This window comes from Myiozetetes cayanensis, unplaced genomic scaffold (assembly GCF_022539395.1).
Source record: "Myiozetetes cayanensis isolate MyiCay16 unplaced genomic scaffold, myiCay2020 scf5-8, whole genome shotgun sequence".
Taxonomy (NCBI): Eukaryota; Metazoa; Chordata; class Aves; order Passeriformes; family Tyrannidae; genus Myiozetetes; species Myiozetetes cayanensis.
The window spans coordinates 45,892,935-45,908,311 of record NW_026087742.1 but is presented as its reverse complement, the minus strand read 5'-3'; the positions used below and the strand labels follow the sequence as shown (position 1 = coordinate 45,908,311).

General features: G+C 41.3%; 1 protein-coding gene across 3 annotated transcripts; it reads left to right on the top strand.

The window, feature by feature from the left end:
• Positions 1-2,259: 2,259 nt before the first annotated feature.
• GPR12 (G protein-coupled receptor 12) lies at positions 2,260-13,452 on the top strand. 3 transcript variants are annotated; one of them, XM_050333975.1, is made up of 2 exons: positions 2,260-2,415; positions 3,061-13,452. In XM_050333975.1, the coding sequence occupies exon 2, from the start codon at positions 3,069-3,071 to the stop codon at positions 4,071-4,073; it is 1,005 nt and encodes a 334-aa protein (XP_050189932.1). In that variant the 5' UTR covers positions 2,260-2,415; positions 3,061-3,068; the 3' UTR covers positions 4,074-13,452. The 3 variants fall into 3 exon arrangements, with proteins under 3 accessions (XP_050189932.1, XP_050189930.1, XP_050189931.1); XM_050333973.1 differs by having other exon boundaries at positions 3,057-13,452; XM_050333974.1 differs by having other exon boundaries at positions 3,054-13,452.
• Positions 13,453-15,377: the final 1,925 nt, after the last annotated feature.

The window sequence follows — 15,377 nt, the reverse complement described above, 5'->3', positions numbered from 1 at the left end:
AAGAGCTCTTTACCTATGACCTGTCACTATTTTTGGCATCTGTTAATCTTCACAATGCCTAAACAGAGATTTTCCTCTGAATTACAACTGTTCTGTTGTGCTACAGGGTGAAATCCATGTCAATGCCATTTGCCCTAATGACAACAGCACCATCTCAGTAAAAAGTGACAAACTGGTAATACAGGATACAAACATTAGCTTGCTTATAATGTGTTTTAATTGGAATGGAAATCATTCACAAATTAACTAAGTGAATAAACAGAGCTCTCCAAAGTCCTCAATTAAAATATTCAATTGAAATGCCTGTCTTCCCCATTTGTGAAACAAATGTTAAAACATTTGAAGAAAAGCTTTTGCATTTTTATAGCAACTGTTCTAAATGGAAGAGTGACAGAAGATAAAACACACCAAAAATACTCAGTCCAGATCAGAGGAAGGTATTTATTACACTGTCACATAAGAAATCAGTGGATAAAACTGGAAGACAGTGATCAGCAGCAATGCAATATCCATTTTTAATCCTTGTTATAAGGCAGGAGGGGCACCAGAAATATGAATGAATAATCTTGAATCATCCAACAAAGTCACACAAGGCTTAGCACAATGACTGAGGTTGACCAGAATGAAGGATGGCACCATGCTTGATTATTGAGTACATTACTCAAGAAGGGAGAAGGAAATCTTCCTTCAAGATTCCAATCATCCCCTAGGACCAGATTTTCCAAAGTGCTTTAGGTATATAATCATGTAAATGAGGAAAAAGAATGTTTTCCTAAAATTTCCCAGCCTTTTCTATAGATCAACTCATCCCACTGTTTTGACTTGCCCTAGAGAACAAACTTCTGTCCACTGACTGTAGGGGACCTTGGGAGACTACCTGCTGCACACAAACATATGCATCTGTTGTCTAAAGCTGTTTTGTGTGGCTGCTCTGACCCAGTGGCTTAAATGCAAGTTCAGTTTCTAACTCACTACAGGTGCCACTAGCCTGCCTGCACTATTCAATATGTAACAGCTGTGTAAATCTGGCCACGTTACCCTTAACAGGGACAGCAGGCATCCCCATGCCCAGGCTGCCCAGGTCTTGGCACATTGTCAGGTGCTACCTGCTCTAGACCTGATACTGGACACCGCTCCTTTAAATCTTTCATACTGTATTTTCATTTTCATATGGTTATAGACCACAGAATCACAGAATGGTAGAGTCTCCAAGGTGGAGCCACTCTGGTGGTGGTCTGGTCCAGCCCCGCATCTCAAAGCAGCATGAGTTAGAATAGGTCATTCAGGACCTACCAGAAAGGAGGTTGTATCTGAGGGAGGTTGGCCTCTTCTCCCATATAACTAGTGACAGGATAAGAGGACATAATCCTAAATTGTGCCAGTGGAGGTTTAGGTTGGACACTAGGAGGAATTTCTTCACAGAAGGGGTGAACAGACATCGTGATGGACTGCCCAGGGAGGTGGTGGAGTCACTATCCCTGGAGCTGTTTAAGGAAAGACCGGGAATGGCACTTGGTGTCATGGTATTGGTGGCATGGTGGTGTTTCGTCATAGCTTGGACTCTACGTAATCTCAGAAGTCTTTTTCAACCTAATTGATTCTGGCATTCTGTGATTTATTTTCACATGGTTATAAACCACAGAATCACAGACTGGTTGAGGCTTCAAGTGCCTCTGGTGGTGGTCTGGTCCAGCCCTGCGTCTCAAAGCACTATCAGCTACAATAGGTCATTCAGGGCCACGTCACAGAATCATAAAACCATGGAATGGTTTGGGTTGGAAGGGCCTTTCAAGATCATCTAGTTCCAAGCCCCCTGCCATTGGCACGGATGCCACTCACTAGGTCAGGTCACTCAGGACCCCATCCACCCTGGCCTGGAACACTCCCAGGGATGGTGATGTCACCAGCTTTTGAGTATCTCCAGGGGCGGAGACACCACTAACTCCCTGGGCAAGCTCATGGCAGCAGGAATTGACCACCCTCGCACTGTACGGACAGTTTCGATTTGAACAGTTCTCAGGAGGCTCCTGCTGCAAAGGAAAAGCCAGCCGCCCGCTGTAAGCCGGCCTTGAGGGGAGTCGTCGCCCCGGGGGTGGGCGCGGCGGTGCCTCCGTGGGTGCGGGGAGGAGCGGGCAGGGGGGGCGTCCCCCTCCCTCCACCCCACCCTCCGCCTCCTCCGCGCGCACCTGCGCAGGCGCGCGCGCACGAGGCGCGCCCCCGCCCCTTCACACACACACACACGGACACGCACACGCCCCGCGCGAGCGCGCCGGGTGCGCGCACCTGCGCTGCGCCCTCGGCCCCCTCCCCCCCGCGCGCGGCGCCGGTCCCGCTGGAGCCTGGAGAGGGACCGCGCCGACCCCTCTGTGCCTCCTCCTGCCTCCCATCCTCCGACCCGCCGGGGGATAAGCCCAGGTGAACCGCCGCCGCGGGGCGTGGGGTGTGTGGTGCTGTGCGTGTCGTGTCCGCGTCGAGTTTGTAAGTTCTCAGAGAGGATAAAGCCCCCACTTCTCCCCCGCTCTCCCTCCCCCTCCCCACCCCCCAAGCCCGGGCGGGGTTTCCTCGCTGGGGGTCGGTGAAGGATATTCTCCCCCCCGCCTCCGCCGCTTCCCCATCCTGCCCGCTCCCTCCGCGACCAAAAATAATACACCCGCTTTGGAACCGTGGCCGCTGGATAATGGGGTTTACGCCGCCCCGCAGGCGGCCCCCACCCAAAATTGCGGCGCTTAATGGGGGCTTCAGCTGTCTATATGGTCTATCTCCCCTGCCGTGCCTTCATCCCTGTGCAGCTGAAGGGAGCTGCCCTACGGGTCGCTCAGCCTCCGCGCCCCGGTCTGTCCCTTGGTGGATCATCTCGGGCAATTTTAAATACCACCCACCCACCACCACCCCCACGCCTTTTTTTGTTTTTGTTTTCTGTTGTCACATTTATGTAACAAGTGCCTGTCTGCACATTAGGTTGGTGTTGCTGACTCGGGCGATGCATGTTCCGGGGGGGGATGATGTGTCCAGTGCTGTGCCTGAACATTAAAAATAATGTCTTTCTGTTGAAGAAGACAGGGGTTAAAATGAATGAAGATCTGAAGGTTAATTTGAGCTGGCTGCCTCAGGATCATGTAGAAGCCAGTTCTACAGAGAATGCCTCAGCTCCAGGCTCCTCCCTGGTTCCTGTCGTAGACTCTGAGCCAGAGCTTTTGGTAAACCCCTGGGACATTGTCTTGTGTACTTCAGGGACCCTTATCTCCTGCGAAAATGCCATTGTGGTTCTGATCATTTTCCATAACCCCAGTCTTCGCGCCCCCATGTTCCTCCTGATAGGCAGCCTGGCACTGGCAGATCTCTTAGCGGGCATTGGATTGATCATCAATTTTGTTTTTGCCTACCTTCTGCAGTCAGAAGCTACAAAACTGGTTACGATTGGACTGATCGTTGCCTCTTTCTCAGCATCTGTTGGCAGCTTGCTGGCTATTACTGTTGATCGTTACCTCTCCCTGTATTATGCTCTGACTTACAATTCAGAGAGGACTGTCACTTTTACCTATGTCATGCTTATATTGCTCTGGGGAGCATCTATCTGTGTTGGACTGCTGCCTGTAATGGGCTGGAACTGCCTCAGAGATGAATCCACCTGCAGTGTTATCAGACCACTCACTAAAAATAATGCAGCTGTTCTTTCGGTCTCTTTCCTGCTTATGTTTGCCCTCATGCTGCAGCTCTACATTCAGATCTGTAAAATTGTGATGCGCCATGCCCATCAGATTGCCTTGCAACACCATTTCCTGGCCACTTCCCACTATGTGACCACCCGAAAAGGAGTGTCTACTTTGGCTATTATTTTGGGGACTTTTGCTGCTTGCTGGATGCCTTTTACACTCTATTCTTTAATAGCAGATTACACCTATCCTTCTATATACACCTATGCCACCCTCCTGCCAGCTACCTACAATTCCATTATCAATCCTGTCATATATGCTTTTAGAAACCAGGAGATACAGAAAGCGCTTTGGCTCATCTGTTGTGGCTGTATTCCTTCTAACCTGTCTCAGAGAGCAAGATCACCCAGTGATGTCTGATTGGCAGCCAGGAGGACTCTCCTTAGCACGTTACTTTCCAGACATTCTGTCTTTGGTTTAGATGCATTCATTAAATGGTGTGTGATGGGTTCAGATAAAAACCACAGGATGGACTGACCTTTTTGTGAAGAGAAAACCCCAGTGACCGAAATCAATTGAGTGGTTTAAGGGAGATTTCCAAAATCAAATTAATCAGTGTTCTTACAGATTTATAATGTTGCTCAGGGTCTTTTTGTCATATTACCCAGACTTTGCCATGTTTGCCATGATTTTACATTCAGCTTTCTAATTAAAATTGGATTGAAACAGCATACGTTCTTTGAAATTATTTATGTGATTGAATTCAGTTGTACTGCATGTTACAATATGTTGTTGGGATATTTTTTTCCTCTTTAATTTTTTTAAACAGAAAAAAAAAGAAAACCCAAGTCCTGTTACTGCATATGTATATCATCAGAATGCTCTTCAAAATAATGGCCAATTGTACTGATTTATTGGTATTTATTGTAGTCTCAGTGCAACAAATTTGCTCTAAGTGAGGAAGTACTTGTACAGCTTTTTATTTTACATCTCAGCATGAATTAGGTTGATAATTGTTTTTAAGGGTTACCTGTTTTCTCATGAATTCCGGCTGGATGTTAAACCAAAAGATATGCATTGCTTTCCTTTTCAAAAGTCAGCTGTATGATGTCTTCCCTTAGATATGGGACAGCAGAGATCACTATGCTATTAATTTTAAAACTGATTGGGGGAGGGAGAATCTCTGAAACTGATGAAACGATGTGGCCTCTTTTGGCTGTGTGTTTGTAATAGATCAAACACTTACGTTTCTCAGATAAGTTTGTCTTCTCAGAAGAGTTAAAAAAATCTTTAATAAAATAATCTCCAAATTGCTTGCAGCACATATTTGGCACTACATGAAATGGTTTTCCTAAGTTTGTTTTCAAGTAAAAAATAATAGCACTTGTTTTCATTGTTCTCCTATGTAATTTTAAATACTGACGTTTATAAATTCTCAGAGCATATCTGGTTTGTAATTGTGTGCAACCAGAACTGCAAGATGAGAAAAAAACCCAGTGTTTTCTCCTTTTTCTGGCAGTTTCATCCACTACGGAATGTGATTCTTTGCACTGTACTCATGTCAGTTCACTCTATTGTAAGATGATAGTTCTGGTCTAAAAAGCAGAGCTTCCTCTCATGAATGGTTAAATTTCAAACTGCTTCTAACCTTTCACTGAAGCCACATTAGAATGCACCAGAAATAAAGCATTGTTTTCTAATTTGAAGACTTGATTGTCAGGGAGAAAATCTTCCTGGTATATGACTTTGTGAAGCTTATGGTGTGCCCTCATGACAGTTCATGGAGTTTAGAGTACCACTTCCATTAGTGTTGATGGGAGCTAGATGTTTTCATGCCATGGCATCAATAGGAGCTTATCTTTCCCTTGAATGTCTTAAGTCAGCACACTGTATTGTTGCTTCAGTACCTTCTATTAAAAAAACCCAAAACAAACTCAAATGTAAAAATAGCAATATTTACAGTTCAATGAAAAAATAAACCTGTATAGTAGAGGTAGTAGAGACAACTGCATTGCTGGTCTGGATTTTCCAGATGGAATCAGTCCTTTTCATGTGGACGTTCAGATGACTGTAGCTTTTTGTGGCAAAGTTTCTGTGACTTTAAGAATCATATGCTATACACAAAGCTGAATCTCAAATGTGAGTGAGTTGTCTGTAAACAAGGCTCTGTAGACATTTTTATGAGCAATAATTAATTTTAGTTGTAATGCCGGGTTTAAATTCCATTGTTTATTTGGTTCAGCTTTCATGATATTTGGCTCTTACTTTGTAATCTGATTAGTTTATTAATTGCATGGCATGATCCAGTAGAGCTGTGAATTTGAAGCTCCCCTGGCTTCCCTGTGATTTACGGATGCTCATCAGAGTTAGACTATGACTTCTGCTCAGTGTAGGATATTGGTGTTCTTTATCTACTTCTGAATGTCAATGAAGCTTCAGTCATTGCATTTTTGTATAAGAAATACTCACTTCATAGAAATCTGTGCTACGTATGCGTGCAGTTTTTCAAGTATGCAAACTATTGGGCAGTAAAATGGTAGTAAAAGTCATGACATGAATAATGTAGGGAGGCTCAATAATGTAGAACGGCACTTTTAAGAGCAAAAAAATAAGTTAGTTGTGCAAAGTTTACCCCCTTCCTTTTTCCTGCATTTGTTCTTCTTTATCAAATTGCTAAAAGTATGATGATGATAAAAGCTACAACTATGACCAAAATTCAGTCCAGAGGGCAGCTGTTGTTTTGCTTATGCGGACCTGTTCTCATCCTCTTGGATAACTTCACAGGCAGTAGCGTTTTTCTCTACACAACACCTGTGTGATGGGAAAGCAAGAAAAAAAACAGCGCAGAGGGAGGTAATGTCATCCTCTCATGCTGGTTCACCTAGTGTCCTTGTCATCTTCCTCACTCCACAGGCTGCTCAAATCCATAGAGACTCTCAGAGTGCTGGGGGAGCCGACCTTTTCCTTGTGCCAGAGCGGAGAGATTTGTAATTGGAAGCTTCTCTCCTGAGGAACAGTGCAAGTCAAAGAGGAAAGAAGGATTAATTATAGCAGTCCCACAAAGCTAGCTCGTAGGGATGCGATTTACCCTTGTTTGAGGAGTAGTGCGTGGTTGCCTTCCACCACATACAGATGAGAAACATAATTCTGCCTCCCAAGCTTCTGCTGTGACCTCCAGTGAGGATGTTGTCGCTTCCAGAAATATGTTCTTAAATTAAGACTGTGCAGCACAGGCCAGAAAATCCTACTGGAAGTCAGTGGCACAGGTTTACCCGCAGCTGTCAGGCCAAACTTTAACATGGCTTGCAGTACTTGACAGGTGCTATATAACACACCTGTGAACGAGCTCTTGAGAGTAGGGCCAGAGCTGTGTGTATGAAGCTGCTGACCTCACTTGCACAGAAGGATTGCTTGACAGCCAGCCACTTTCCAGACCCTGCAGAATTAAGCAATTCTCTGCTGTCTCCTCAGAACTACAGGATAGGCCCCAGTTCTATATGGTGAGGTGCTGGTATCCATCCAGGATCCCTCTGAAACTGGCAGAAATCCCACCAGTTTGCAGAATTCTGATATTTTGTTGTCCCATCAAAGAACACCCATGCGTGAGACCAGGGAAGTTAGATTCACCATTCTGTGTGCAGTGAAGTAGCTTTCACATCTCCATTGCAATGACAGAAGACTTTTATTTCTTAATACGTAATTTAGTTTAAAGAATTGAAGTTCATGTTTACTTATTAAAACACTTGACCCAAAGTTAGCAATAGGTTATATCTTGATGGGAAAAATGTATTGTGGTCAGTTTTTCATGTGTTCATCCTCAAAGCTTGGGAGACCAATTTTTTAGATTGTCTTTTTTTTTTTTTTTTTAACCATTTCTTCTAACAGTAAGATTTCAGCAATAAGGGGAAATATGTTTTTAGCACAAAAGCAATAAAATCCTCCATGTTGCAGGTACTATGAACTGCTGAGTAAACTCAGAGCAATAGAGAGGAAGCAATATTACTTTAAACAAAAAAGTTACTTGCATAAGGACTTTCAATAAGCATAAGTCTTCCTTTGTTAAGCAGATGCTATCAGACTGATGTTGGATATAATTTCTGGTTGATTTGTGTTATAATTATTGAATTCCTGAATAGAATTACACAGCAATAATATTTTATCGTAATTCTTGGGTCCCAAATTTGTGCTATTGGCGAGAACAAATTACGTCCTGCAGTGGGGATTTTTATTCTTTTCATCATTCAGCATTTAGATGTACAGCATTCTGTAGATAAATTGTGTTCAGGATTTCAAGTTGTAACAGAAAATACCGAATTTGCCATGCTTATCAAGATGGACACGATAAATGGTGCTAACCCGTTCTGAAGATAGCTTGGTTCTGGATATCAGTGAAGAAAACCCCTACCAGGCTGTTTGGAAGCAAGCTGAAAGGCCTGCTGTTGCTGCTGCATTTTCCTACCACTGACGCTCAGGAACATAAGCAGCTGCGTCCATCTATTAGTGTTCAGCAGCCAACCTTGAGGCATCTTGGAGTCACTAAAGCCCTTCAATGGGCAGCAGTGAACTTTGGCTTAAACCAGCAGGCATGCTGTCCCCAAAGAGCTGTTATTTTGTTACCTCATTTTCTTAGGGATCCTTTAGCCTTTAAAAATAAGATACATGTGACTTCATCTCCCCAAGGTGATAAGCAATCTGCTCTGTGACTTTAACTTGGCATAAAATAGCATCACTACAAATCAAGCCCCTGAAATATAACTACACACTCATTACTTAACCCCAAAATGTTCAGAACAGGATTTTCAATTGGTTGGCCATGACTTTTATGAAAAGAAAGTATACATGGTCTAGTTTTTCTGTGTACAATAAAGAAATAAGAATTGGACAGAGTAGTCACTATTAAAAAAAACACTAGCTATTCTGTCACTTTATCTGAGATACTGAGTGGTTCTAGTTCCGTTCAGTGGTAGTCCAGAAATGTTCAGTGTAGAAAAATTAAGATCTCTCAGCCTCTGCTTATAGAGAACTAAAAGGAAGGGACTAAAAGGAATTGGTGTAATTTATATGTCATGAATAAGCAATAGGTCACGAAACATAGGCATGCATATCTCCCTCATTTGTCAGTATAAGAATGATGGGACCCCCAATAAACTTGAAAGGTCTCCTGTCTAGAAATACTTTTTTGGTACAAAAGGAAATTACCCCTTAAAACTGGGTACTTCGGTCTTCTTCAGACCAGAATTTGGAGTTCCTTTTAATGCACGAGAAATCTGAGTGAACTGCAAGGGTATCTGCTTTCATATTAGGTGGATGATGAGAGATGGAAGTCTTTATGGCTTGGTGAATCAGCCAGATACTCACTGATTGAGCATGGATAGGAAGGACACTTGAATAAATGCATCCCCTGTGAGAAGGTTATTTTGAGCTGTCCATTTGGAACCTGACCCAATGCATATGGAGCCTCTGAGAGGGGCCCTGGGACTGCCCTTGTTCTGGGGTGTATTGCAGCAGTCTTTGTGTCCCTGAGGCTGGCAGTGTGGTTGCTCCTGTTGAATGGTGTCCAAGAACAAGAGGAAGGGATATGATCAGAAGTGAGGTCCACCTTCCTTGAAAAATGTCACCTCATGTTTTATTCAGATTATTACTTGTCTTGTTAGCATGGTCTTGTGTGGCTCCACTTGAAATCAGAAGAGAGGTTTTGTGGAAAAATATTGAAAATGCACAAGTAGCACTATCAGCAGATTATTTTACAGTAAGTCATTAGGTATTTCTGTTTCTTCTGAGGAGCAGCTGAGCCTGTAACTTTGCAGTAAAGGTTTCTTTGAAAGCAGTATGCCTTTGCACCTAAAAAGTCTATGCTGTGGTTTATTCACAAAATTATTGTGATCTTGTAAGCCACACAAAGAGTTGCACATTTCACTTACTCTTACATGAACTTCTTCTAGAAGAGAAGGAAAAAACCAAACCTGAATGTAGGTTAGGTGAAAGCCTATTGCAGTTAACTAGTGCACCAATGCTATGATGCAGATTAATTCAGTGAAACCAAAAGGATAAGGGGAGATTTTTCCAGTGGAGATTTTTTGCAAATAGACTGAGAGAGTGAAATTCATTTTAGAACAGCGATCAGTTAAAGTTGCCATCACAGACTCCTTGAACTGGCATTTAAGGAAATTGTCCTCACCTCCCCAAGCCTTTATTTTGCACTCTACATATGCCAAGGCAATTTTTACACGCTCACTGACATGTTAGATATTTAACTGAACAAGACAGTATTATGGGTTTCCCCCTCGTAGATAGGGGGAAGAGTCTTATGTCCCAGAACTAATGACCTGATTTAGTTATATGATAGCTCTGAGTAACATAGACCTTTCTAAAAAGCATAGAGTAGTTATGGGCATTCAGTGCATATTTGGAGGCTTCCTTAAATTGCTAGTGTAGAGTATTAGTATTTCAACTGATGGCCATAGGATTATGGCTTGTGTGTTTTTTATGGGTTTTATTCATCCTTCACCTCACCATCACCGCACCCCCTGTAGTAAAATGTCTGGTACAATCCTTTTCGCTTCAAGACTAACATTGGTTTACGGTTGGATTTAATGATCCTAAAGGTCTTTTTCAACCTAAATGATTCTGTGATTCCAAGTACCTGCCTCTCATAAGTACAGTGGTGCATTCTTAGGTAAAAGCTTATTTACAAAGTTTTTTAATAGTTTGTTATAACCCTTTCAAATATATCAGCAGCATTTTTTTATTGAACAACTTTAGCGAGCATTAACCTTATGCTGAAAATGTCTGATTCACCTGTGGAGAGGAAAAGCTGGAGGGAAAGTGTACTGCTAGAATTTTTTTTTACACTAATACTCTTTTTTCCTCAAACAATTTGATCCCAACCATATGATGTACCATGTGGTCTGAGCACAGGCCTAATCCCAGTTTCTCAAGAAAAAAGGAAGCCAATACAAACTGTACATGCTGAAAACTGCATCCTGCAAGGATTTACCATAGAAAATGGAGGCGCAAAGAGGTACCAATAAAATAGATTTTTTTTTTAACTATAAACTCATTCTTAAAGGGAAATGCCTATGTTCAGGTTTAACTTAAAGAGTTTAAATACTAATTATATTATGTGCTGAATAGAGAGTTTCTTACAGTATTTTGGTATGCCATTAGCTTAATTATGTATGATGAGCTATCACTTTTAAATAGCATAATTACATACTTAAATATATATATACATAATTATTATGATTATTTAATTTACTTTTTATATGCATGGTATGGTATATCTCGTGCTCTATACCTTCTTCAGTGTTGACATGGTTGAAGTGCAACCTCTTTGTTGAGGGAGTTTTGTATGTTTAAAGAAAAATATTGCCAAACTTGTATGAGTCTTGTAAACACTGAAAGATTCAGTGGCAATTGATATACCAACAAAGACTGACTGACTAGAGGTTTTGGAAGGGAGGCAAATTCTCATGTCTTTAATTTGGATAAACCCCATTGCCAGCTTTGAGATTATAGGAATGTGTTCTCTCACCACATGTGGGGCAGAATGCAGGAAGGATATTTGTCACAAAAGTGAACCTATGTAGCAGCTATATCTTCCTGAACACAATGTTCCCTGTTCTCTCTTGCTCTTTTTCTGTCTTTCGTAGGTGCTTTGGTAACAGGGCTGCTCAGATCATGAGTCTAAACAGCATTCCACACAGTTATGTGACACAGGTGCACATTTTGCACTGGCTGGTGCTAGAGCATCTGAAAAACTTTATGCATTCATTTTTAAGGATATGTAAAATACCTATATGCTTCAATGGTGTTTTAGCAAAAGGGTCTAGGACTTCTAAGATTCAGGGCCAACATGTAGAGCTCTTAATGCATTGATGACTTATGGTCCCCATAGAATTTTCCACTTACTTCAATGTTCACTAAGATTAAACCCATCAAAATAATCAGGAATTTGGCTTCCCACACTTTCAGGGAAGAGATATTTTTACAGTATGCAAATGAAAGCAGCGTGACCTGGGCCTTTGAAAACTGAGGTACCCACATTGTGAACGGGACATACAGTTGTGTCCCCACGGAGTATGGGGAGTTGTGCCCCATTCCTGAGTTTTTGTTTGAAGGGCAGACAAAAGGGGGCAAACACTCTTTCGTTGCCCTCTGACAAGGTACTCCCTCAATATATGAGCAACTCTCTGTTCACTTTGTGGTGCCTCTGCCCCAGAGGGCTCATGAGAAAAGAGCGTGAAGGTGAGGCTTTTCTGTAGGGTTGATTGTAGATCAGAGCACACTGGGTTTGGAAGGGAGCTCTCTTCTCAACACAGAGCTTTCTGAAGACACAATAGAAAATAGCGAGCCTTCTTCGATCACATTCCAGCCAAATTTGAGCTCCTTTCTTTTGTATTGCTCTTTCAGTGTAAGCAGAGACTTCCCTTAGTCTAGGAGGAGGAGAGTAAGTTGTTGCTAGGAGTTAGCACGCTCCAGCATGGAGCTTTTTACACAGCAGCTACCCCAGAGCCGAGCAGCTGAATGTACAGTAGTCTGCTTCTGAATGCAGGCCGGTCCCTATAGGAAGAAAATGCACTTTTCCAGAATGTAGGAACAGTATGTGTGATTTGTGCCAAAAGTGTGGAATGACTATTGCAGCTGAAGAGGCAGGTAAATTGCCTAGATTACATATGCAGCAAAATACTCAGGCAATCTCTAGGGTTACTTGCATGTGCTCAAATATATTTTATGTTGAAGATGATAGCAGTCCCATGTATGTATGGAGGAGGAGAAGAATACTGACTTTTCTGTTACGCTTCAGCCAGAGCCAGCCAAAGGAAATGGGCATTCTTGATTTTGTCATTGTTTCCAAAAAAACCACGTTACACCTCTATCCCTTTTGATGTCTACATCTTTTCACTCTTTTGAGCTAAAGTCATCCTTTGTTTGGTCTCAGCTTTAGTGTCACAGCCAAAATCTACAAAAGTTGGTTGAAAATGTGTTTACAAATGAAATTTCATTTGTATGTTAGGATAAGATGCTATAAATGTGCCTCTGAAATAAAGCTGTAAAACTCGGTCTTTAACTTCAGGCCATGACATTTGGAATACCCCGGGCTAGTAGAACCACTTGTAATTTCCTAGACTTACTAACCAGACCCCCACATTTTTTGTTGCCAAATGCAATTAAAAATAACCTGTGGTTTACCATGTTCATCTCATCAAATTTTCAGAGAGAAGTTTTCCTAGGACACATCGTGTGATTCAGGTAAACACCTGGTACTACTGACTGCAGTGTAGTTCCGTGCTGAATTCTAAAAGCCTTAGCAAAAGCATCTGCATGGGGGATTAGTTCTCATGCTACACATCTCACTAGGAGCCAGATGGATTGAAATTCTGCATGTTGTGCTTTTTATGTGAAAACCAATTACTGGTTTCATACATAAAGGCCTGCAGTTATTTCTTATACTAATTTAGGGCTTTTTTTTTTTTAATTTTACCACGGTTGAAGTTTGAACCATACCTTGCCAGTGTATGAAGTGATTTTAAAAGGAAGTGAAACATCTTGGCCTCAGTTTCCCTTAAGCTTAAAGCTTTGAATTGCAACTACAGAGCTTCTTGTTGTATACAAGATAGTAATTTAATGCACTTTATTTAAAAAAAGGCACAAATTATTTTCTTTATAAAATGGTACAATTGCACTATGCTGTAAGAATTGGTTACTAAATATAAACTGTACAGTTTTGTAGTCAACATTGTGTTTAGTCGTAAATGATGGAAACAATTACATGTTTCAGTTAAATGTTAATTTTATATGTGGTGTATGTAACCATAAATAAATTTTCCTTTCTAAAAAAAAATGTTGTTTCTTTCATTTCATTGAATTTCACATTATATTGCAAATAACAAAACAATATCCTTTCTACAAATATAAAATTAAGTATGTTCCAGTGTAATGAGATGACAGATAACACTGACTAAACCTGGGGAATTAAATTCAGATGTCCAAACTTCAGTTGAATTTCTGTAGATCCCCTGCATCTACTAACACTGCAGAAGGAAGTATCAAGCAATTTTGTACAAAAACTCTGAAAGAAGGGCTAAGAAGAATTCTTGAATGTAGAATTCCAAGTGAAAGCCAGAGTACCCTTCCAAATCCACCTTTCTTTCTTGGCTTATCTCTACTGCTCACTCTTCTGACACACTGCCATTTATTATCATTGTATACACTCAGATTTGAGGGGGGGAAATCTAATTGCTAAATGGATGTAAATACTTAAGTTAGTAGGCATTAACTGGGAGAGGTAAAAGTTGCAAGACACTATGTTACTCTAGATTTTTTTTTTTTAGATCGTTGGTCCTAATCCTCCAATTAAGTAACTGCAAAATCAGATGCATGATCAGATGTGTTTCCAATTTGACTGTTACAGATAGGCTAAAAGAACATGTTGGACCATCTCGTTTTCCAAATTAAATTTTTTATAAAATGTGTATCTTAATTCTTTTAAATGGTTTTCTTGAATACTCAGCTTATTTTCCAGGCGTATAAATGGGATGAGCTACATCTCTAACAGTAAGACTGACTGTTATGTGCCTTCCGAAAGAAATTGGCCCATGACTGGCAGATACCCAGGTAAGTGACCAAGAGCACAGCTACTTCCTTTACATGATGCAGGACTACAGTCCTGCAGCTCAGATGTATCCTGGAAAAGATCTTAGTGATGTTTACTTCTGCCAGCCACAGCTGTCCTCTCCATCTCTCACATCAGACATTGAGGCAGCATCTGTTTTATCTAGAGAAGAAGTTGGTATTATGGTGCAGGAGTAGAAACTCTGTTTGTTCTGTGGTTAAACTACACCAAAAGGACTACAGCACAATGGTGATTGGGATGTGTTTGATAAATGCTTTTTGCTTACAATAAACATGAACCACAACTACGCAATACAGACCCTTAGGAACAGTCAGCCATCCACTCTGTTAAACTGGTAAAGAAATAAAAATTAGTTGGGGAAAAAAAAACAATAGAGAGGGAGGGGAAATAAATGTTTCATGTAATGGAGAAGCCATTATTGAAATCATGTGGCCATGGCTATTTGGGGATCAGTTTGGGCTTATTAGGACTTTAGTTTGGACTTTAGGCTGGAGCCTAAAGTAGGATAATAAACTGAACCGGTTCTGACTGCGCAATGCATTTTTAACCTGCTTTTAAAGTCAGGAGAAGCAGGAATAAGCCAGGAACAGCCAGGTTGGATGGTTCAGGCATCTTGTTTTGCTGTGTTGATGCCCCTTCCACATCTCCCAGCATCGGCATCAGCCTAACAGATGGAATTATCATTAAGAGGGTAAAATGGCTGCCCAAATTAATAAATAGTAAAAACCTGCCAAAACTCAATGGTAACCAACAGTTAGTTACTATGTGCAGATGATCTCATGAGCATTTTCTGCTTGTGGATTTTATTGTGATTTTCTTTTTTCCTATCTACCAAAGTATTTCATCCCCTTATTTTGTTCTAATTGTAAAGCTGGTGGCCTTTCCATGCAGGCATTCTTTATCTGACAACAAAAGATATTTTAATGTAACCAGGACACAGTCTTCCCACTAGTGGCTTAGCAGAGCTGCTTTCACCTTCCTTTTTATCATGATGTATGGCGTTTAAATGGTGCTTGACAGAAAGCCTATATAAACACATTTTCTAAGATACATCGAGTTTGCCATCATCATCACTTTGAGCTGTCAAG

Bases quoted from the DNA above. Each gene is read 5' to 3' on its own strand.
- GPR12 (XM_050333975.1), top strand. From the start codon at position 3,069: ATGAATGAAGATCTGAAGGTTAATTTGAGCTGGCTGCCTCAGGATCAT.